Genomic DNA, 24,581 nt, shown 5'->3' with positions numbered 1-24,581 from the left:
CATCTATTAAGAAATTCAAACTGGGGGGCTGAGGATTTAGCTCAGCGGCATAAGCGCCTGTCTTGAAAGCAGGCAGTCGTGAGTTCGACCCCCAGTACCAATAAAAACGAAAAAGACAAAAAAAAAAAAAAAAAGAAAGAAATTCAAACTGACACACTGGCGCATGCCTATGATTCCATCTGCTCTAGAGGCTGAAGGAAGAGGATCAGAAATTCAAAACCAGGGCTAAGGATTTAGCTCAGCGGCATAAGTGCCTGCCTTGCAAAAGCATGGTCGTGAGTTCAATCCCCGGTACTGACAAAAAAAAAAAAGAGAGAAATTCAAAACCAGCTTGAGCCAGGCATAGTAGAACATGCCTGTAACCATAGTACTCTAGGAGGCTGATGCAGGAGGACTGCGTTAAGGCCAGGTTGGGCTACATAGTGAGTCTGAGGCCAGCCTGAGTTACAAAGCTAGAATTCTCCAAGACAAAACAAAACAAAGGGGTGGGAATTTAGCTCAGGGACATAAACGCTAGCCTGGCAAGCACAAGGTCATGAGTTCAATCCCCCTTACCAAAAAAAAAGAAAAGAAAAGAAAAGAAATTGTCCTATACTAACGGAATCTATGTAATTCCAAAATTCAGAGAACAAGTGCTCAAATATCATGTCAGGATGGTGAAGGGTATCATACTATGAAAATCTACTTAAGCGTCTATATTTGGAAAGCAGGAGTTTGAATAGTGAGGGTAGCTACACACATCAAAATGCTGACTGGAGCTTCTGATCAAAAGGAATTCATTGATTTTATCAAAATAGATTTATCTACAATAAAAGACAGTAGGGCTGGGAGTGTAGCTACATGACAGAACAATGCCTGAGGATAATGAGTTTGATCCGCAGCACTTAAAAAAAAGAAAAGAAGCAATAGAAGGAGAGAGGGAAATAGGGAAGGTAAGAGCAGGGAAAGAGGAAAAAAGGAAAGAAAGAAGAAACAGGAAAAGGAAAGGGAAGAAACGGCCAACAAAACCAATATTTTAGGTAGACAGAATATCTGTTGAGCCTTTTGAAAGAACATCCTACAAAAGCTCTAGGACTTCTGGAAACCCTGTGAAGAAGCTATCATCCATCCATCCTTCCAGAAGCTGTTGCACTTATCCACAAAGTGTACATTAAGATGAACCCCTGCAGACACAGAAAGTGTACTAGTATAAACACCAACCAAAAAACAAAAAATGCTTTCACTCTGGATAGAGCAGCAGCGTTTGTCTTTTTATGGCTACTTTGTTAAAACACAGGTCAACACTGTCATTCTAGTTGGGGTGGTGACACATGTCTGTAATCCCAGCATTTGAGAAATTGAGAGGCAGGAGAATTGTTACAAGTTTGAGAGCAGCCTGAACTACATAGCAAGACTGTCTCAAAACAAAAACAAAAAGCATTCTCTTTCCAAGAGCTACTGTATACCTATAGCTGCTCGGGTATATAAATGCAAACTGTGCATGGTGACACACACCTACAATCCCAGCATTTGGAAGACTGAGGCAGGATTGCCACGAGTTCAAAATCAGCCTGAGGTATATAGTGAGTTCAAGGCCAGACTGAGGCCCTGTCTCAAAAACACAAAATAGGGCCGGGATTTAGCTCAGCTGTGTAAGTGCCTACTTGGCAGACTAGAGGTCCTGAGTTCAATCCCTGGTACCAAAAAAAAACACAAAACCACAAAATAAATAAATAAATAAACACATACATGACACTTGTACTCTGCAAAGCATTCTCGATGCACAAGTTCCTCTGACAACAATGGCTCATAGCTCAAATGACTTTAAGAAACATCTGTTAAAGGGTTTGAGGACAGGTTCAAAGAAGAGGAAATCTTAAAAAAAAAAAAAAAAAAGAAAGAAAGAAAGAAGAGGAAATCTAGAAGGAGCTGGTACCTTTAGGCCCATAGAGTTTGTGGCCACTGATGCTCATGAGATCAATTTTCATGTCATTGACATCAAGTGGGATTTTTCCAACAGCCTGGGCTGCATCAGTATGGAAATATACCTTTCTGGAACTGCAAATCTGCCCTGAGGAAATAATACAGGGGAAATATTGGGAAGCACAATATTGGGAAGTAACCAGGAAACAACCCATAGTACACTATAAATTGTCTCCACCCACATTAAATTACCACTAATATTATAGTAAATCCTTTCCCATTCCTACCTATCTTTTCCTCCTTTTTCTCTCCTCTTCCCCTTGTTTCTCTTCTCTCTTCCTTTTTCCCTTTCCTCTTTTCCTCCCCCCCTACCCCCACCCCTGCTCTCACTCTAAACATCAAGGGTAAAGCAGCAAATCAATACCCACCTGATATACTCATGCATAAGGTTCTTCTTACTGCCTCATTAACATTGGCCTTTCCTAAGTCACATTACCTTTTAGAACCTTTCTCATTTAAAAAAATCAACATCTTATTTTAATGTGCATAAAGAGATTAAAGAAGCTGGGCATGGTGACACATGCCTGTAATCTCAGCACTGGGAAGGCTGAAGCAGAATACAAGGCCAGCCTGAACTACACAGCGATGTGGTGGTACATGCCTGTGATCTCGGGAACCTAGGACCCTGAGGCAGAAAAATCACAAATTCAATGAGGCAAAAGGATCACAAGCTTAAGCCCATCTCATACAATTTAGTAAAAATAGTAACACCCTACCTCAAAACAAAGACAAAAAAGAGTGGAGGAGGTAGCTCAGTGTGAACTGGGTTCGAGTCCCAAAAAAAGAAAAAGGGAGTGATTGATTAGAGGATGAGCTCTAAGTGGGGATGCTGTTCTAAACATCATTGCTGTTAGTTTGTTTTAGGTAATTGTTATTTTTGGCAAAAAAAACAATAAAAATAAAAGGGACACATGACATAGCTCAGGGGTAGCATACTTGCCTAGCAAGTACAACGCAGCTATCCTGGCAGCTATCTGCTGGTGGGATCAGTGCAATGTTAAAACTTATCATTTGGAGCTATGAATGTAGCTCAGTGGTACAGCATTTGCCTAACATCCATGAGGCTCTGGTTTTAAGTCCCAGGTACCACCAACAAAAATAAATAAATAAATGTATGTATGGATGTATGTACTAAATTTGCCGGGTTTGGTGGTGTATGCCTGTAGTCTTAGCACTCAGGAAGCTGAGGTAGGAGGATTTTAAGTTCAAGGCTAGTGTAAACTTCATAAGTGAGTTCAAGGCCAGCCTGTACTATATAGTGAGACTATCTCAAGAAACAAAACCAAACAAACATAATAAAAAATGGTACTGGACCTAAAGTCCAAAATTGTTTGTGCTACTTAAAATGTTCATGAACAAAGTACTTAGAATTCTGATTCCTTGGATTGCTTTACTACATACACTCTATAGTATTAGAGCTCCCACCATACTCTTGCTGCAGAGAGGGAACTCAGTAAGCAAGACTTAAACTATAATACTCACCTATTTCTGCAATAGGCTGTTTCACTCCAATCTCATTGTTCACAGTCATAACTGAAACCAGGCTGGTATCTGGCTGGATGGCAGCCTCTAGTTCCTAGAAATATTCAGAAGTAAGGGCTTTGCTGACAATCTAGGGCCAACAAAGCCTCCCCTGTAGGCAAGTCTTAAAAAGAGGCCTTTCACTAGACACAGTGGTGTATGCCTGTAATTGCAGCATCAGGCTGAGGCAGGATTCTAGGTTCAAGGCCACTGGGGACTACAGAGGAAATCTGAGATGAGCCTGGGCTACATAGCAAGAACTGGAACTGAGCCTCTGTCTGGAAGAGAGGTGCAGAGGTAAGGGGAGGGGAGTGTAGGAGAAGAAAAAAGACAAAGGAAAAGAGGCCTTTCACTGCACCCCTTTGCGTCAAAATGGTTAAGATAAAAATGATATGGGGCTGGGGATACAGCTCAGTGTAGAGTGCTTCCTTGGTGCTTGCATGTGGTTCCCAGCACTGAAGGAAAAGTCACAACACAAAATGCTGGTGAAGATACAGAGAAATGTAAAATGGTATAACTATTTTAGAAAACAGTTTAATAGCTTTTTATTTCGTTTTGTTTTTTGATTTCTCAGAGATACTGTCTTGCTATGATGCTAGACTGACCTCAAATTCCTGGGCGCAACTCATTGTCCTATTTCAGACTCCCAAATAACTAGCTACAGACCTATATCAGCCTCTGCTTCTTAGAATAATTACATAAAACTACCACATGACACATTCACTGCACTCTTGACCATTCATCCCACAGAAATAAAAATTCACAAAAAAAAACTTGTACAAAAACTTTGTTCTTTCTTTTTCCTCTCTTTTCTTTCTTTTTTTCCCTCTCTCTTCCTTCCTTTCTTTCTTCTTTTTCTCTTTCTCTTTTTTCTTGGTGACATGATCTTGCTAAATTGCTAAACTGCCCAGGCTGGGCTTGAATTTGCAATCCTCCTGTCTCAACCTCCCAGAATACTGGGAGTACAGGTATGTGCCACCATCCCCAACTCACAAATATTCTTAGTAGCTTTTGTATTAGTCAAAACCTAGAAACTTCCCAGATATCCTTTCATGGATACATGGTTAATAAAACTTTGGTACTTTCTGAGCTACAAAGTACACTCCTATAATCTCAGCACTCTGGAGGCTGAGGCAGGAGGATCACCACAAGTTTAAGGCCAGCCTGGGCTACATTGTCAGTTCAAGGCAAATCCAAACGGCATAGCCAGACCATATTTAAAAAACAAAAACAAGCCATGTTGGAACTTAGAGGACTGGGAAACAAAGTAACCTTCTTGCCTCACTGGTAAACAGCCATGGTTTGAGCAAGTGGCAGGCGCCCCAGGGGGAGAATCAGCCAAGGTCTCCCAACATCCGTTACATGTTGAAACTTAGGGTGCTGAGAAACAAAGCAACCTGCTCACCTCCCTTGTAAACAGCCATGAGCCTACTGGCACATAGGCTGAGAATCAAACATCCTATCCTTCCCCACCCTCCCCATTAGCAAATGGGAGCCAGCAGTCTGAGCATCTCTTGAGAGGTTGACCATATGCAATATATCAAATCTGGGGGATTTCCTCCTACCATCTCTTTGAAGGCAAATATTGTTATCACTGTTTTGCTTTATTCTGATTAATTGTATTGCTCTATTCAATATTCTGTTTTGATAAGTTCTATAATGTTCTGTTTTTGGTTTGATATTACTATACCTGATTTCACTGCCTTGTCTCAATTGGCTTTGTTCTGTTGTATTTTACTACCTTCAAAATAATAAAAAAAATTAAAGAAAAACAAATGAACAAAAAAACCCCTAAGGTACATCTATAAAAAAGAACAAACAATATGTACATGAAACAATGAATGAATTGCCAAAGACATATGGTGAATGAAGAAAGCCAATTTAACCCAGGTTAAATACTGTATAATTCCAGTTATATAATATTACAAAATGGTAAGTTCCTTTGAACAGGCCAGGTATGGTGGCACATGTCTATAATCCCAGCACTCAGACAACTGAACCGGGAGAACTGTTCTAAGTTCAAGGCCAGAGTGGGCTACATAGGAGTTCAAGACTAGCCTAAACTAAACAGGGAAATGCTATCTAAAAAAACAAAAAAAAAGAAAGAACTAATGAAAGAAAAAAAAGAATGAAAGAGACAGAGGGAGGGAGGCAGGAAGAGAGAAACAAAGAAAAAAATGAAAAAAAGAAAGAAAAGAAAGGAAGATAAAAAAAGGAAGAAAGAAACAGAAAGAAAGCAAGGACAGGGGTTACTGCTAACAACATGGAGGCAGGAACCACATCTTATTGAAACTCAAAGGGATCACAAAGGTATTATTACACAAAGGTATTATTACATATCACAAAGGGACTATTAGTTAAACCATCAACATCTATTATGCCTTTGCCTTACACTGGACTAATGTAGGTACTCAATGTCAAATTCTCTCTCAGCATCTGTGAAGGACAATCTGGACGACTCTCCTTGAACAAAAGAGAACCTATCTCCACTTTGGCTAAATCTGGACCTATCTCCATGTACAGTTATGTACAGAGCTGGCTAAGCCATTTCCTTTCCCCTTCAACTGGCTGTAAGCAATGTTAATAGGGCTAAATGAGCTGCTATTGTGTAATCTTTGAAGCTAGGTGACAGTCACTGTTCCCTTAGGCCGTGACTCCCAAAACATGGGTTGAGCCACCACTCCAGGGCTGTCAACTGGGTGTGGCCACCTGATAAGATGCTATGACTTCAGAGAGCACAGGCAAAGCACATCAGAGCTGAAGCGCAGGACTCCTAAATGTTACCTCAATTGTGTTATGCAGATTCGTCTTTCTACATATCCTTCTCTCTGCATATTGCAGGGATGCTTTCAGGTCTCCTAGCCAGCCCAGCTCACAGTACTCACCTAATTCCCACCTTTCTCATAGTCACTCATCCTCTAGCCTCTCCATTCTTCATGAATTAATAAAATCCAAATTAGGCCCTGGTTCAAGGTCTTTGTTCTGATGAAACCTCACCTTAGCCAGACTAAAGACCTCTTGGCTCCCCATAACCATAAATATGTCTTTGTGTTTTTATTCTTGCTGTGGCTTGCACTGGAAGTGGTAAACTAGTATTAACTTGCTAAAATTCCAATAACTTTTCCATGGGACTACAAATATAAACTTCCTGGACTGCGACAAGGTCGGGAAAGGGATCTCTATAAGTATCTTGTTTGCTTCCTTTGTAGCAGTTATTTCATTTATGTTTATTTACATATTTAACAGCCCCTCCACTGAAATGTGAGCTCTATGAAAGCAGGAGGAACTACTCTGATTTGCCTGTCCTGCTGAACCTTCTCTCCCTATGCATTGGCATAATAAAAAATACAAAGGAGGTCATTGCAACTGGGGGAGAGAGAACAGTCCAGTCTGGGAACCAGCACTATGCACAGGCTGCCACCAGACCAGGATCAGCTAGACTCAAGCCTCTTCTCATGAGTCAGTGCCATTTGTGGACTAGGGGAGAGAGAACAAGACCATACCAGCAAGCAAGCCCAGTATGAGAACCAGTACCATGAGCAGGCCACTACCAGACTGGAAAAAGCCAGACCCCAGCCCCTTCTGGCATGCAGATTGATAATACAATAAGTACCAATCCTTCTCCCACCCCACCTGCATAAGTGACCAGTTTATCCAAAGAAACACAGGCTGTGATGATAGCTATGGAGGTGAAATGCAATTGGATGCCTGCGGTGCTTTGGTGTTTCACTAACATTGCAGGTCTAGGGCCAGCGGTCTGGTCATAGGTTCAGAGGATAGCAGTACACAGTGTGGCATCTACTGGAGATCTCCTCCTGAGGGTTGCAGCCATTGTTCATTCCCTATGGTCTTGTTTTAAGGTCCTATATCATTTCCATTGTTTTGTAGGGTTGAGTTTTATTCTCTGTTGTTTTGTTTGATTATGTTAAATCTGATGACAGGAGCAGCTAATTCAAAGACAGCAAGATATATTATGATAGCAATTCTGGATTTACTATAGACTTATTTTGAAGCCATTTACTGCATGCATTTTTTGTTGTTTTGTTTTGTTTTGTTTTTGGTACCAGGGATCAAACTCACAATCTTGTGCTTGCCAGGCAGGCACTTTTGCGGCTGAGCTTAAACCTCCAACTGCATTCATTATTTTGTTTATTATTTTATTCTATTCTGTTCTGTTTGATTTTTACTATGTCTGAAATTATCTGCAGTTAGTTTGAAGACATTAAAAGGCTACTGTTGATTTTGTAATTTTTTTTTTAATCGGTACCAGGAATCAAACTCACAACCACGGGCTGAGAAGGCAGATGCTTAAGTTGCTGAGCTAAATCCCCAGCCCTGATTTTGTAAGGTTTGAGGCCTGTATCTTTTACACTGGTTTATTTTGATTGGTTTTATTCTGTTTTATTATCTTTAAAAAAAATACAAAATAAGGCACTATGTTAAGTATTTTGAAAACAAAAATCTAGCCAGGGAGACAAAAAAAAAGGGGGGGGGGGCTGGGGATTTAGCTCAGCGGCATAAGCACCTGCCTTACAAGCAGGCAGTTGTGAGTTCAATCCCTGGTACCGATAAAAACGAAAAAGACCAAAAAAAAAAAAAAAAAAAAAAAAAATCTAGCCAGGGGTTGGGGATTTGGCTAGGTGATACAGCATTTGGCTAACGTGCACAAGACCCTGGATTCAATACCCAGTACCCCACTCCCCACCACACACAAAATAACAACAATAATAATCATCTAGTGTGGCATACAACTATTAGCTCAGCTATTTGGGAGGCTGAATCAGAAGCCAGTCAGGGCCACACAGTAAGTTCAAGACACACACGCACACAAAAGAAAAACAGAACAGAGAACAGAATCACACAATCGTGGTTGTAGCATCATTTTAATTTTTTTTCTTTCTTTGGTGGTGGTGGAATTGAACCCAAGTTCACTTGTACCAGGAATTGAACCCAAGTTTTGTGTATAAGCTACATGCCACAGCCATGGCCACAGCCTTTTCTTATTTTCATTTTGAGGTAAGATGCTGCCAACTTGCTCCTACTGTACTTGAACTTGTGGTCCTCCTACATCCCAAGTAGCTGGAATTATAGGCATATACTACCATATCTGGCCTCATTTTACTTTCTAAAATGTATAAATATATTCTGCTGTAATGGAACACTATATTTTATATTCTATTGCTTTGTTTTTCTATGATTTAGGAATACTGTGATGAGTGCTTAATCTGGTATGTCCACAGTACTTTCTCTCTCTCTCTCTCTCTCTCTCTCTCTCTCTCTCTCTCTCTCTCTCTCTTTTGTGCTGGGGATCAAACTCATGACCTCGTGCTTGCCAGGCAGGCACTTAGGCCACTGAGCTAAATTCCCAGCCCCCACAGTACTATCTTAATACAACTTCAGTGCCAGGCCATAATAAAGACAATGATTTGCCATCTAAAAAAACACAAAAACCACATGATCACTTAAAAAACACAAAAATACAATTGATAAAATCCAATACCTTTTTTCTTTTTTTGCTTTCTAAAGCTTTATTGCAATATCTAACTATGCCTACAGAAATACACTCACAATGGTTAAGAGAATACAATTTAACTTATCCGACAACCCTTCTATGAGAAAACATTCAAGAAACCACTTAATCAAGTGGATAAAGGACATCTATAAAGAGACACCTCCATAAAAATCTAGAGCGGAAATCATCCTTAGGAGTAGAAAGGTTAAAAACTTTTGCCTAGGATAAATAATAACAAAGATAGTCATTCTAGTCATTTCTATTCAACACTGCAGTACAAATTCTGAATAGGTGAGAAATTCAAATAACATCCAGGTTGGAAAGAAGTACTAAAATTATTCCTGTTTGAACACACACACACATACTCTGACACTCACACATCACCCTAGTTGGGAATGTAGGGTGGTACAGCACTTGTCCAGCATATACAAAGGCATCAGGCTCAATCCCCAGTACTAAAAAACAAAAAACAAACAAATCTAAACATCATTTCTTAAAAATGTAAAAATTTGAAAACAAATACCCTACAGAACTAGGCAAGGTGGCATGTATCTGTAATCCTAGGGCTCTGAGAGACTGAGACAAGAGAATCACAAGTTCAAACACAGCCTTAGCAACTTAGCATTTACATGAGACAATATAAAGAACAAAATAAAAAAAGAACTGAGGGAGAAAAGGGGATGGAAGAGGAAGAGGATTTAAAAAAACAAGCTGTAATTGGTACACATAACCAATCCCCAAAATGAATGCAAACTGCATTACAAATTACAATGAATTACAAATATATACTAATATAATAAAATTATCAAAATTTTCCCAAAAGAAAAAAAGGGGGTAAGGGTTTGAGGATATAGCTCAGTGTAAAGTCCCTAGGTTCGATCCATAGCACTGCATAAACAAAAACCATTTTGGTTTTAAGAGATCTTCTCACCTCAGCTTCCTACATGCTAGTACTATAGCAGTGTACAAACACACCAGACTATGAAATTTTAATGTCAGCCAAAACTTTCAAGGTTTGTGAAAAGTGAAAGAATCATTTAACAGGCTGGGTGTAGTAGCACAGCATGCCTATAATTTCATTATTCTAGGAGGCTGAGGCCAAAAGAGCAATCTAGGCCATCTAGGCACCTTATGACTTAGTAAAACCCTGCTCTGCTCAAAAAAAAAAAAGTTGGAGTTATAGAAAAAGAACCAGAGTATCAATGGCAAATACCAAAAAAAACCAACCAAAAAACAAAAAACTTTAGGAATACAGTCTGGTCCCTTAGAAGAAAAGTCCTCTAGAAATAAGAGTTCAGCAGGCACATGTTGGTAATCTTAGGCTGAGGCAGGAAGATCATGAGTTCAAGGCCAGCCTGGGATATATAAGCAAGTTCAAGGCCAGCCTGCACTACATACTGAGAGCTTGTCTCAACAAAAACAAAAACAACAAACAAAAAAACAAGAAATAAAAGTCCATTGAGGATTTATAGGATATGTTAGAACACGGTGGCTAAAGGACTAGTTTAGGCAACACAGTTAAATTCCAAAAGTGGTTACAATTCAAGATTTGACCTTTCCAAAGAAAGGAATGAGGGAAAAGCATAATTCTAAAGACACTATAAGGAAGAAACTACAGATATGAATATGAATAATGATTCAATGTAAGAAAGAGAATCGCATAGCATACATGAGGTTCTGAGTTTAATCCCCACTGCCAGAGAAGAATGGGAGGAGAATCGAGAAAACAAACTATGCCTTCTTGTGAGTCAGCCAGCACTCAAGCTGGGAGACACAAAGAGCAATTCCTCTCCCTAGAAGCAACAAGCTGATTCAGAGAAGCTCAGGCTGCGATGATAGCAACTAAGTAAAAAATAGTAATAATAATGATAATGCTTATATTGTCTGATTGACTTTGCAGGCCTAAAGCTGGTAGTCTAAGCACCTATTTGGAGGTAACAATATACATTATAGCAACTGCAGGGGATTTCCTTCTGTCTTGTTTTTGAAACCCAATGTTTTTTCTGTTTTATTGTTTGATTTTATTCCTGTAACTGGTAACCTAAACAACCATTCTGAACATAACAATATGCAATATAACAACCAGTGTTAAAATCCTATCATCTTGTTTTGAAAACCTGTATCACTATTGTTTTTTTTGTTGTTGTTGTCATTTTGCTTTTGTTGTTGTTTTTTAGTTTGCTTCTTGATTTTTCCATTTTTTTCTCTTTAAAATAAAATAAAATAAAGAGGGAAACACCAACAAGTTGAAAAATAAGTCTTCCAAAGAGAATGCTACATACTCAAGGGAAACACATTCTTCTCTGCAAGACTTATTTCTCTAAGCCTCACCTTTGCCATTAGATGAAACTTTTCCAGGAAAGGTTAAAGAGAAGGATTTATAGGCTGAAGCCAGGCTCCTCCTGATTGTCCCACATATCATGGACCACACCTACCTTTAGATCGATGATTCCATTCTTCTGTACTGGGAGGTAGGTGACACGAAAGCCCTCTGCTTCCAGTGAACGGCAAGAGTCTAAGACACATTTGTGTTCTGTCTGTGTGGTGATCACATGCTTTTTCCGTGACTTATAGAATCTGGCCACTCCCTAAAAAAATCATGATGTGGAAGAAAAGAGAAAATTCTCAGAAACAATTATGACTTGAATTCCATTCATGAGGAATTTTTGTGTGTGTGTGCTAGGGATAGAACTAAGGGTCTTGTACATACTAAGCACATATTCTACCAGATACTTTCAATATTAATATCAGAAGTAACCAAAATGAGTTAAAATTCCAGAAATTTTTAATTATTATTAGAAAATAACCAAGAACCATCCAATTTATCTAAGTAAAAAAGCACAGCCAGGTACAGTGTCACATACCTGCAGTCCCAGCTACTCAAAAAGTTGAGATGACATGAAAATAGGGGACTATGAGACAAGAGAAAGGAAAAAGGGAGAGGGAAAGAGGGGGTTTAAGTACCAGTAATAAGGGGGATAAAAGTTATACTTATGTCATTAAAAAATAATATACCAGATATGGTGGCATGTGCCTGTGATCCCAGTATGCTGGAAGGCTGAGGAAGGAGGATCACAAGTTCATGTTTAGTTAGGACATTTGAGACCCTGTCAAAATAAAAGAATTAAAAAAGTGCTGGGAGCCAGGCATGGTAACAGAGGCTTTAAATCCCAGGGCTTAGGAGGCTGAGGCAAGAGGACTGCTGCGAGTTCAAGCCCAGACCGGGCTACATAGTGAATACAAACTAGCTTGAACTGCATAGTGAGACACTGTCTCAAAAAGTAAACAAAACAAAACATAGAAAAAACAGAAAAAATAAAAAAGGACTGGGGATGTAGCCCAGTACAAAGGCCTCAGGGCTTTGTTCAAGCTCCAATAGTACTAGACAGACAGAGACAGAAAGAGAGAGAGACTATTGCCAATTTTTATTTTTCAAAAATACATTTATACACAGAGATATCAAGAAAAATCCCTATAATAGCGTTCACTTAACTGGCTTAATCTGTCACTGTAATTGAGATGCCAAGAAAATTTTGCTTTTAATTTAAGAGTATTTTTTCACGTAGGCTATTATAAAATGGCTCTAAACAGAGGAAATAAAGAATTGTTGTAAGTACATGAGATAATGGGTATGTTAATTATCATGATTTTAGTAATAATTTCACAATGTTCATGTATCTCAAGATATCAGGTTGCATACTTTAAATATATATGACTTTCTTTGACAATTACACTCAATTTTAGAAAAAGAAAAGAGACTGAGGTAGAAAGATCACTTGAGTCCACAAGTTGGAGACCACTCTGGCTAACAGTGATACTCTGGGACCAGGGGTTTAGCTCAGTAGCATAAGCACCTGTCTGGAAAGTGTAAGGTCGTGGGTTCAAACCCTGGTAATAAAAAAACAACAAAAAAAACCCCACTGCATCAGACTGATATTCTGTCTCAATAAAAACAAACAAACAAGCAAACCCAGAAGTGATAGTATTCTGCTATAATCTCAGCACTGAACAAGCAGATCAAAAGTTTGAGGCCATGCCAGACATAATGGCACATGCCTGTAATTCCAGCATTCAGGAGGCTGAGGCAAGGATCATTGTGAGTTCCAGACCAGTCTGGGCTACAGAGTGAGTTCAAAACCAGCCTGAACTGCACAGTGAAATTCTGTCTTAAAAAAAAAAAAAAAAAAAAAGGAATCCTGCATTAGGCATAAATCTACACCATATCACAGACAAGGCCTTTCCAATATAATATCTTATCAATTACACATTACTATGGGAATAAAAACAAAGTTTTAAAAAAAGTTTGAGGTCAGCAGACACCCATAATTCTAGCTCTCAGGAGGCTGAGGCAAGAAAATTGTTGTGAGTTCAAGACCAGCCTGGGCTATAAAGTGAGTTCAAGGCCAGCCTAAACTGCATAGCAAGACCCTGTCTCAAAAAAAAAAAAAAAAAGTTTGAGGCCAGTTTGGGCTATAAAATAAGTTCAAGGACAGCCTATAAAGTAAGGCACTGTCCCCACCCCACCCCCCAAAAAAAAGAAAGAAAAAGAAAGCAAAAAGAAGTGAAAGATAAAAAGAGGGAGAGACATTCACATCTGCATATGATCATTTCCTGGAATAATGCTAAGAAAATTAGTTTAGAATTAACTTTGTGGCTGCCGTGGTGGTTCATGCTTATCCCATTACTCAAGAGGCTGAGGCAGGAAGAATGCTAGGAGTTCAAGACAAGCCTGGATCACATAGTGAGTCCAAGTATAGCTTGAAACAGACCAAGTCCTTGTTTGGAAAACAAAACAAGACAAAAAAACAAATAAAACTAATTAGGAGCTGGGGAGATAGCTCAGTGTCAGAGGTGTACATAGCATGCTCAGGCCCTAGCAAAGTTAACTGGACCCACATTATAGCTACATAAAACTGTTATGTTCCTAAGGACAAAGAACATAAAAAAGTATTTAAAAATTGATTTATGCTGGGTATGGTGACTAATGTCTGTAACTGCAGCACTTGGGAGGCTGATGTAGGAGGATCACTGCAAGTTAAAGCCAGCCTAGGCTACATAGTGAGCTAAAGTCAAGTTTGAACAACATACTGAGACCCTGTTTCAAAACAAAACAATAATAACAATATAAGTGACTTAGAGGCAATGAGAAGGTTCAAAATTATATTATCATTTCTACACAATGTAATTTAGATAATATATTGTCTTCCTTCCTCTCATATTTTACCTATGATGTGAAATTCTTTAATGGAAGATATATATTTATACATCCACTCAGGAGAATAAGAGGAATAAAATCAAGGATTCTTTTAGCAATTTTGCACCTAGTTAAGGTTTGGAATCTCTAGAGGCTTCCAAAACATTTTCAAAAACACTCCCCAAGCACCTACTTGGCAAATGTGAGGTTGGATCCCTAGTATCAAAAAAAAAATTTTTTTAAAGCTCCTTTCTTTTTTTTCTCCCAATGGTTTATTTTACAAATCCATTTTAGTTCAAAGATACAAATATCAAAAAAGAAATACAATAAAAAATTCAAAACACATCAATCAGGGGGTAACAATGGTACGTACATTGTGCATTATCATCCCCAAATCATTCACCCAGAGCACAACACAACTGCATTCAGTTGTCTAAACAATACCAGCACAAATCTTCCTCTTCAGTGAACACAGAGAAATCAGTGGTATAATAACTATCTTGACTATTATTTTTATATACACATACATATACATATATATACATACACATATACAGGCTTTTTTCTTTCAAAAGTTTCTCATTTCACAAACCATTCCACCTTTGGAAAGACCTCCATTTGGACTCTGATCTCCAAAATTCAAAGAATTCCTTCCTGCCAATGAGATCAGTGCTGATGATTCTTGAGCCTATCACAGACCTCCTATACTCAGACAGAGCTCAGAAAAACCAATATTGGCTGCATAGGTGCAAAAGAATGGTAAGAACGTTTAGAGCCAGGGCTGAACTTACAGAGGTCACAGTTTTTCAGAGTATGGCATTTACTCAAGTAATTTGGGCCCAGTCCAATGTGATTATGTTCTGAGATGTCAACATTGCTGCTAAGAGTGTAATTCTACTTGCATTAGCATCAAGGATCTGTGTGTTTCCAGGGTAGAATGATCCCAGACTGAGCAACAAGTGAATGTCTATGGAAGGCACCTAAACAGGGAGAGAAATTTCTTTTTTTTTTTTTTCGGTATCAAGAATAGAATTCAAACCTCATGCTTGCCAGGCAGATATTGTGCCACTGAACTATATACCCTGCCATGGACAGGAATTTGGTTTTTTTGGTACAGGGGAATCGAACTCATGACCAAGAGCTTGCAAGGCAAGTGCTTATGCTGCTGACGTAAATCCCCGGCCTGGAGAAGAATTTCTTGTAAGCAGGTATAATTAGAAATAAAAGGGCAGCTGATAGGAAGGCAGCCATGGAATTAAGTAAGAGCAAAACTGCTAACAAGAAGCAGGAAAATATGTCAAGGAAAGTTATCATGGGCTGGGGATTTGGCTCAGTGGTGCAGTGTCTGCCTGGCAAGCATGAGGCCCAGAGTTGATTCTGGGCACCAAAACATAAATAAATAAATAAATAAGTTATCTTGGACTTCACTGCTACTACTAGCAGTGAAAAATCAAAAAATCAAAAAAAGGACTTAGTCGCCATTATCCACTCTTTGAAGTAGCTGCTGTCCAAAACATAAACAAAAACAGATGAAATTTAAGAACTACTCATTTCCTATCCAACTAATACACTGATTCAAACCAATAGAAAAAAAAAAAAAAGAATCAAGACAGAGTAAACTGCAAAGGGCTAAAAAAACCGCAATAAATCAATGTGTCTTCTTTTCTTAATAGGGTGGGAGTGGGTGGCTCAGAAAAACACCTCTAGCTGGGCATGGTGGCACACACCTATGTTGTGATTTGTTGCAATGTCACCACAAGCCTCATGCAGTCATGGGAGGTGGGCCTTTCTAGGGTGACTGAGTCTCACTTTGTGACTGGTTCGTTGTCTACCTCTGGGATTGGTGGTGTGAGTGCTGCACCTGTCAGGTGCAGGTAAACCTCATACAATATAAGAAAGGAAAGGAGATATGGTTTTCCCCTTTTAGCCCTTTTCCGCTCTTGTTTGTAGCCACCATAAATGGCTGCCCCAGCACCAGGCTAGCCTGCTTTGGAGCCAGCTGAGTATGGACTGAAACCTCCAAAGATTCTAAGCTAAACAAACCTTCCCTTTCTTCATTTTGGGCGTCAAATATTTTGTCTCAGCAATGAAAGAAAAGTAACCAAGATAGCCTGTAATCCCAGTACTCAGGAGGCAAAGGCAGGAGGATCATTGTGAGTTTGAGACCAAGCCTGGGTTACACAGTGAACTCAAAGCCAGAATGAACTGCATAGCAACACCTTGTCTCAAAAAACAAAACAAAACAAAAAACCAACCAACCAACCAACAAAAAAACCCAATCCTACCAATCTATTTATTTATTTTTCGTTATAAGATCAAATTCAGTATCTTGAGTTTGCCAGGCTGGAACTGCGCTGCTGAGCTATATGCCTGGCACATCTATCAGTGTAAATGATGGCAAACACCCATCTTTAAAGTCAGGAAGATCCAGATATGCTATCCGGTCCATCTCTTCCCTCCCTATCAAAGAAGCACTCTACCACTGAACCATACCCTGCCCCTTTCTCTTACCTTAACTGCTATGTTGTTGGATTCAGTAGCACCACTGGTGAAAATTATCTCACGGGGATCAGCTCCAATCAGAGATGCTACTTGCTGCAAGCCAGGAAATAGAGACATAAAACATTAATTCCCTCATCCGAAATGGGGTTGCCGACACACCTGGGAGTCAGATCTGGAGCAACAAAAACTTCAATGCATTTCTATTAACTGTCCAGGAAGCACTGTACTTTATAGGTCTAGCTAGGGTCAGACAAGGGAGAGATTCAGTTACAGTTTAAATTCTATGCTCTTTTAGCCTAAGACAGGCTAATAAAAAATATTATGCAATATATTTTTAAAGCATTTATTGAGATAGGACTGCTAGATTCAATAACCAAATTCATTATCATAGCTGGATACAAAGTCAACACTCAAAAAAAATCAACTGCATTCTTTACACACATAACAAACTCACTGAAAGAAAAATTAGGGAAATAACACCTTTTACAACAGCATCCAAAAAAATAAAATAGCAAGGAATCAGTCTAACAAAGGAAGTACAAGACCTCTAGGTTGAAAAACTACAGTACTCTGAAGAAGGAGATTGAAGAGGATATCAGAAAAAACAAAGGTATCCATTGTTCTTGGGTAGGAAAAACCAATATAGTGAAAAAGGCCATACTTCCAAAATTTTTAAACAGACATAATGTAATCCTGATCAAAATACCAATAACATATTTCAAAGCCTTAGAGAGAACAATCCTGGTTCACTGGAACCAGAAGAGACCTAAAATAGCAAAAGTAATTCTGGGCAACAAAGGCAAGGCAGGGGGCGTCCTAAAGCCTGACTTGAAATTATAATTAATATAAAACTACCGTGATAAAATCAGAATGGTACTGGCAAAAAACAGACCTGAAGATCAATGGAACAAATTAGAAGATGTAGAAACAACTCCAAACACACACTCAGCCACCTCATCTCTGACAAAGGTGTCAAAAACCCTTATTAGAAATGAATAGTTCTGGGGCTGGGGATTTAGCTCAGCGGCATAAGCGCCTGCCTTGCAAGCAGGCAGTAGTGAGTTCCATCCCTGGTACTGATAAAAATGAAAAAAAAAAAAAAGACAAAAAAAAAACTAGACCCATATCTTTCACCATGTGTTAAACAAAAAAATCAAATAAAATAATAAAAGATTTAAACACTAAAACAGAATAAAAGATTTAAATACTAAGACAGAAACACTAAATCTGCTGAAGATAGAATAGGTAGACATTGTTATAGGCAAAGACTCTAAACAAAACCCTGAGAGGTGGGGGATTTGGCTCAGCGGCATAAGCACCTGCCTAACAAGCATGAGGTCTTGAGTTCAATCCCCAGTATCAAAAAAAAAAAAAAAATTCCTGATTACACAGGAACTATCATGAAATATCAACAACTGGAATCTTGTCTTGTTAAAAAGCTTTTGAGGGGCTGGGGATTTAGCTCAGTGGCATAAGTACCTGCCTTGCAAGTAGGCAGTCGTGAGTTCGATCCCTGGTACCGATAAAAATGAAAAAGACAAAAAAAAAAGCTTTTGGACGAAACCACTAACAGAGTAGAGACAACCTACAGTGCGAGAAAAACATTTTGCCAGCTATTCCCCAAAGGACTAATATCTAGAATATATAGAACACTCAACAAAATCAGACCCCTGAAAATTAAAGGCCCAATCCAAAAATAGGCATCTGCAATCAATAGACACTTCTTAGACACAGAGATGGCAAATAAATATAATGAAAAGATATTCAACATCACTAGTCATTTCAGAGATGCAAATTAAAACAATGCTGAACTTCCATCTCCAGAAAGAATGGCTGTTATGAAGAAATCAACCAATAACAAATGCTGGCAGAGCTTTGGGGAAAAGGAATCCTTTATCACTGTTGGGAGAGACTGTGGACTGGTACAACCACTGTGCAAATCAATGTGGAGATTTTTTTAAAAACTACAACTAGAGATTCCATTCAACTCAGTTGTTCCCTTTCTTGGTATTTTCTCGAAAAGATTAAAAGCATCATACAACAGTGATACATGCACATCCCTGTTTATAGCAGCACAGTTTCTAACAGCTAAATCTTGAAAACAGCCCAAATGCCCATCAACTATTGAATGGATAAAGAAGATGTGGGGTTTTTTTCATACAATGGAGTACTACTCAGCCATAAAAGGTTAAGCCAGAGACATTTCTAGTTAAATGGATGCACCTTGAAGTCATATTCTTAAATGAAATAAATCTGTTACAAATGTTTAAATCCCATTTTTTGTTTGTTTGTTTTTTTGGCTTTTTCGTTTTTATCAGTACCAAAGATCAACTTACAACCAAATACTTGCAAGGCAGGTGCTTATGCCGCTGAGCTAAATCCCCAGCCCCTAATCCCATTGTTTCTATGATGTGAGAAACTGCATGTATAAATAAAGACCAGAAGGTATATTAGATTTTGGGAAATGGGAAGAAAATATTCAAATAAGAACAGGAACAAGGGGTGGGAAAGGGAAAAGGAAAGAAAGAACAAGAAACAAAAGAATAGAAAAAATGGAAACAAGGGGCTGGAGATTTAGCTCAGCGGCATAAGCCCCTGCCTTGCAAGAAGGCAGTTGTGAGTTCGATCCCCGGTAAAAAGGAAAAAGACAAATAAATAAATAAATAAATAAATAAATAAAATGTACCAATCAAACTTTAAAATGCAAAAAAAAAAAAGAAAAAAGGAATATAGCTAGAGATAGAGAAAAAGTGCACTTATTGAGCTCTTACTTTGTATAGTATTGAATTCTATATGCAAATGTTGAGTTAAATTTTACCAGCACTGTTTTATTAATTCATCATAATAACCATACAGAGCAGGATCTAATGCACTCTTCACTTGAAATGTGGAGAAATTGAGGCCTAAAGAAATTACGTAATTTGTCTAAGGTAATTTAGCTAGGAAATGTGAGAACTAGTCAAATGCTTGTCAGACCCCAAGGCTGCTCCCTGAATCTCTTTACAAAGTAGCCCAAACCATTTCTGCCTCCACTCTTCCCACCTATCATAAAGGAAATCCCTCCACAGGCCACAGAACCTGGTGATACTGGAACCTTAAGACTCCTCTGTACTGACCTGGCGTGCATGTTCCATGGCCGCCTCACTTTCCCAGCCATAAGCATGAGTCCGGGAGTGTGGGTTCCCATAATAGTTGATAAGGTAAGGGAGCATAGCATCAAGTACCCGGGGATCCTGAGCAAAACAAAAAATAGACCAGCCTCTTTGATCCATACTCAACACAAGCCCCACTCCACCTCTCACATCTGCCCAATCTGTCTCAACATACTGCTAGCTCTTCAGACATTGCCTGCATTAGGTCCTAGTCTTCTAGCTCCTCAGGAACTAATCAAATATCAACCTAATACACTCCTGCTCCCAATCTATCTTCAACCAGACTGTTCTACCATTCCTTCACATAGTTTACAAGTATTGACTTGTTCTGACTACTGTTTCTGCAAATGTTTCCATTCCTACCAGATGATGTGATTTATGAGAGACTGGGATAAAACCCTACCAGATAAACACCCCTTCTAACATGCTAGCGAAAACTGGCATTACTATTAAAGTAGGAAAGCTAAGGATGTAACTCAGTGGTAGTATACATGATTAGCATGTATGAAGCCCTAGATTCAATCTTCAGCACCAAAATTGATAATAATAATAATTACAATAATAGGCTCATCAAGTGCCAGGCTGGTTTTTCCCTCTTTGTATTGAGGTTAAACCTAACTCTTTGCACATTTACATCCTGAGCTCCCCCTCCTCTTTTTTTATATAGTCGTGTTAAGAGGCTAATTGGGGTTATACTAGCTATTTTCCTGCCTCAGCCTTCCAGAGTGCTGGAGGTCTATGTCACCATGCCAAAGTGCCTGGCTAGTCCAGTCATTTACAGTGTCCTGCTATTACAGTGCCTGTACTGAAAGTGATTTGACCAAGGTTGATAGCTAGTAAATAGTAAAACCATTTCAAGTAAACTAGAATTTAAGCCTATTGACTTGTTTATCCCAGCATATGTCAATGGCTCTCACTTCTAAGGAGATGCAGTCTTTCTGTGAATTTTCGCTTCTAATATTTACTTCCTGGGGAAACAACCCTAGGGAAAGCTGTCCCTCCATTCTTACCAGAGGAGTTGTAGCTTGCACATCCATATAGAGAGGTCGAAGGCCTGACTCTGCCTCAGGGGCAGCGGCTGCATCTGAGGGTACAGCCGATTGGGAAGCATTATCTATAACTGACAAAAAATAGTACACAGTGGTCAAGAGAGAGAATGTAGCTACGGATGGACACAGGTCATAACAGCTCAAGCTGAAAGGAGGTGAGATGAGACATTTAGGGGATGCTTGGGATAGAATCTCAAAGGAAAAGGCAAGCATACTGAAAAAGCTGCTAAGGGACAGAACCAGGTTCTTGGAGGGAGGTCACTGAGAGCAAGGTTCAAATTGTCTGGATGGGAGAGAGGAGCACTCTGAAGGTAAAAACTGTTTGGAAATAATCAGTAGACATAGCAGGTGAAATAGCCTTCAAAGGTTGCTGAATGGTCAAAAGCCTCGATCCCCATCTCTAACTGTTGGCCAAGAGAGATCATAAATATGAGGCCGTGAAGCTCCAAAGGCGTGCTGAGAAGATCTTCCCGAGAAAGCACGAAGATGCAGGTGAGAAGAAAAGTTGAGAGGATCTGGCAAGCAGGACGAGGACAGAAATGCTCAATAGTTAGGTGCGCTGCCGCCCCAAAAGAAAAGTCAGCGCATCCCAAGAGGGTGGTAGCGGGCCAGAGCAGGATCGTACCACGCAGGCGCAGTCCTCGATTGTGCAGGGTGGGCCTCGGCCCGGGAGAAACCTTCACCAACAAAGCCGCCCGCCTCCAAGCGGCTCGGAAAAACATGGTACCGATAGCAGAGCCCACCGCGCAAAGAAGCAGCAGTTTTGGGCCCAGGTTACCGGAAGTACTGCCTCGCGCTCCGGAAGTGATCCCTCCGACCGCGAGCGGCCTCCGGCTCCCTTTCCGTGAGACGTACTGCTGAACTACCGAGGCCGCGAGCGAGGTGAGGTGGGGGTGGCCGGAGCCCGTCAGTGTCTCGCGACGTCGGGTCTTCAGCCCAGAAAGGGTGGTGGAGTTGGTCTACGAGTTAATTTGCTCCATTTATGTTCCCAAAACCTTGGATGTGCTTCTCGCCCCGCTTGGCTCCGGGGCAGGCGGCTAGGCCCGCACTCCCATATTCTTCGCACCCCGCAGATGCCGGTGGCCGTGGGTCCCTACGGACAGTCCCAACCAAGCTGCTTCGACCGCGTGAAGATGGGTTTTGTCATGGGTTGCGCCGTGGGCATGGCAGCTGGGGCGCTTTTTGGCACCTTTTCCTGTCTCAGGTGAGGGTCGCGGGCGTGATCTCTGGGCGGGACTTAGCGAGTTCGTCTAACCAGGCCCTCTACAGAGCCTACTTTGTTCCAGTTCTGTCTAACTTTTTTCTTGAGCAAGACCTACTATCTTACCGCTTTTAGGCTGTACGCCTAGTATTTAGGAATCTGAACTTTGGAAGCAGAGTGGGGTTTTGATCCTTCTTTTAGTCGTTCAATGACTTTACGCAAGTGGGAGGTTATGTTTCAAGTGTGAGAATAGTAACTCATGTTTCAAACGATCAGGTCAACAATTTGCATAGAATGTGGCATATACCAAGTGGCTATTACTACTTTTACTGACCTTATCTCTAATTGCGCCAAGAGAAACAAACTTGAGGGCTGGAAATGTAGCTCAGTGATGTAGTGCTTGCCTAGCATGCCCAAGGCCTTGGATTTGGGGGGGGATGTGTGTAATAAGAAATTTGCAGCTGGATGTGGTGGCTCACGTCTGTAATCCCAACACTCGGGAGAGACCTAGGCAATCACAGATTCAAGGTCAGCCTGTGCAACTTGATGACTTATCCAGACCCTGTCCCAAAATTAAAAATGGGGGTTACTTAGCATTTTAAGCATTGCGCTAGATACCTCAAAACCATTCTGTAAATGTTTTAAAGCCTACTTTACATTTGATTTAGACTGTAAATTTTAGAGTTGGGGTCTTGAAACCAACTTCCAAGTACAAAACCATTACCACAAGGAAACTAAAAGGCAAATGTATGTGGAGGCACATGCCTGTAATCCCAGCTACCCTGGAGACTGAGGCAGGGGAATCAAAGGTTGAAGGACAGGTGGGCGATTTAGTGAGGCCTTGTCGCAAAATGAAAGCAGCTGAGAACATCGTGCACCCTGGTTCAGTCCCGTTTATGTCTAGAAGGGGCCATGGCGGGAGAGGGGATGCAAAGGAAAGGAAAGGGGCAAGTCTGTTGGACCACATAAGCCCTTGGGACAAAAATCAACTTAAACTTGCCCACGTACTTTACACTGTCTCCTGCCTCCCATAAAATTGATGGCAGCTGTATTCAGCAGAGTAACCTAAAGCTCTTGAAGGATCGATTTTGTCATTTTTTACGGTGGGGGGGGGCTAACTTTTAAGGAGTAGCAGGAGATAAAAGGACTGCCAGACTTTAGTAGTGCTCCATTTTTACAAATGCAGACTAAAAAGTGAAGTTAAAAACTCCTCCTTGTATTTTTGTTCTTCATTGGCCTCACTCATGTTTCCTCCTCAGGATTGGAATGCGTGGTCGAGAGCTGATGGGTGGCATTGGGAAAACCATGATGCAGAGTGGAGGCACCTTTGGCACGTTCATGGCCATTGGAATGGGCATACGATGCTAACCAGGGCAGTCATTGCCTGCTACATTTACAACTTCCCATCTGTCCCAGCCCTTGTAGTATAATAAAAGTCTTTTCTTCTCATTATGAGCCTGTTATTACTGAGTTTGGCAAATGACTTAACAGGTGGGCTACCTAATAGAGGTAGTGTCTTACCACTGTTAAACCAAAGCAGAAAATTAGAGGGTGCCTAGTAGTATTTTTATATACATACATATATTTGTATGTATATATATATACACTTGTATGTATATATATATATATATATATATATAATCTCCTAGTAAACTGCTCAACTTAGTGTATTTATGAAAAACATGTCCTCCAAGGTCACACACTGCAAAAATTTTAACTTGTCCTATTCCCAATACTTGCTGTTGGTACGTTGAGAACATTTTGCTGGCTTCATTTGAAAAAATACTTATCCACTTAATTTTTAAACCACTTTTGTAGATTCTCAATAGGGCAAATCACAAATGACTATCTCATCAGGCCTCTTTTAAACCACTTCTGCAGGTCACACAGGCCTTGATTTTGACCAGCTCTGCCTCTCAAGTGTTAATCAGAACTGTTAGAAAAACTGGTAAAGATGAAAATAGACAAATACAGCCAGATGTTTTAGCACACGCCTGTGTAATGTGAAGCTGAGAAGGGAGGATCACTGCAAGTCTGAACAAGCCTGGGCTACAAAGTGAGCTCAAAGGCCAGCCTAAACTGCAGTGAGACCCTGTCTCAAAAAGGCATTTAAAAAAAAAAAAAAAAATACTTGATCAGAGATCAAACAGGAATTAAACACACAACCAGAATAGTTACAACAGGTACACACTGTCCTCAGTGGGAAATTGAGGGCCTGTAAGAAAAACATTTGAAATTAAAACTACCAAAGGGTATGTTTGGTCTAGTTCCCTCCAAAAGAAAAAAGCTAGGACTTGATAGGCGGGTGAGGGACGACATCCTTATGAATCTCTTCACCAAATAACGAAACTCCCACCCTCAAACCTCTTCTCAGGTTATAAAGTTAGAAATGGTAACTATTGTTTAACCAAAATAAAGTTGATCATACAATTTAGTTAAAATGATAAAGCTTTGCTACCAAACTAAGTAGCTCAGAATCCCTTTACTA

The 24,581-nt window shown here is 39.9% G+C and overlaps 2 protein-coding genes across 2 annotated transcripts in view; one reads left to right on the top strand and one right to left on the bottom strand.

Moving 5' to 3' along the window:
• Nfs1 (NFS1 cysteine desulfurase) overlaps positions 1-21,680 on the bottom strand; it is a 29,632-nt gene extending 7,952 nt beyond the window's left edge. The window contains exons 1-7 of the mRNA XM_063248447.1: positions 21,518-21,680; positions 20,854-20,963; positions 19,808-19,924; positions 16,701-16,784; positions 11,431-11,583; positions 3,445-3,538; positions 1,916-2,050 (exon numbers count right to left, since the gene is read on the bottom strand). Coding sequence (XP_063104517.1) covers positions 1,916-2,050; positions 3,445-3,538; positions 11,431-11,583; positions 16,701-16,784; positions 19,808-19,924; positions 20,854-20,963; positions 21,518-21,614 — 790 coding nt within the window. The 5' untranslated portion in view covers positions 21,615-21,680. The remainder of the gene's footprint in view (positions 1-1,915; positions 2,051-3,444; positions 3,539-11,430; positions 11,584-16,700; positions 16,785-19,807; positions 19,925-20,853; positions 20,964-21,517) is intronic.
• Positions 21,584-23,542, top strand: Romo1 (reactive oxygen species modulator 1). Its single transcript, XM_003467810.5, has 3 exons — positions 21,584-21,774; positions 21,966-22,096; positions 23,353-23,542. The coding sequence occupies exons 2-3, from the start codon at positions 21,966-21,968 to the stop codon at positions 23,459-23,461; spliced, it is 240 nt and encodes a 79-aa protein (XP_003467858.1). The 5' UTR covers positions 21,584-21,774; the 3' UTR covers positions 23,462-23,542.
• The last annotated feature ends 1,039 nt before the right edge of the window (positions 23,543-24,581 follow it).

This window comes from Cavia porcellus, unplaced genomic scaffold (assembly GCF_034190915.1).
Source record: "Cavia porcellus strain 051 isolate PalLab524CR breed Dunkin Hartley unplaced genomic scaffold, mCavPor4.1 scaffold_5, whole genome shotgun sequence".
Taxonomy (NCBI): Eukaryota; Metazoa; Chordata; class Mammalia; order Rodentia; family Caviidae; genus Cavia; species Cavia porcellus.
The sequence above is the reverse complement of the archived record's forward strand: the minus strand, read 5'-3'. Positions and strand labels throughout refer to the sequence as shown.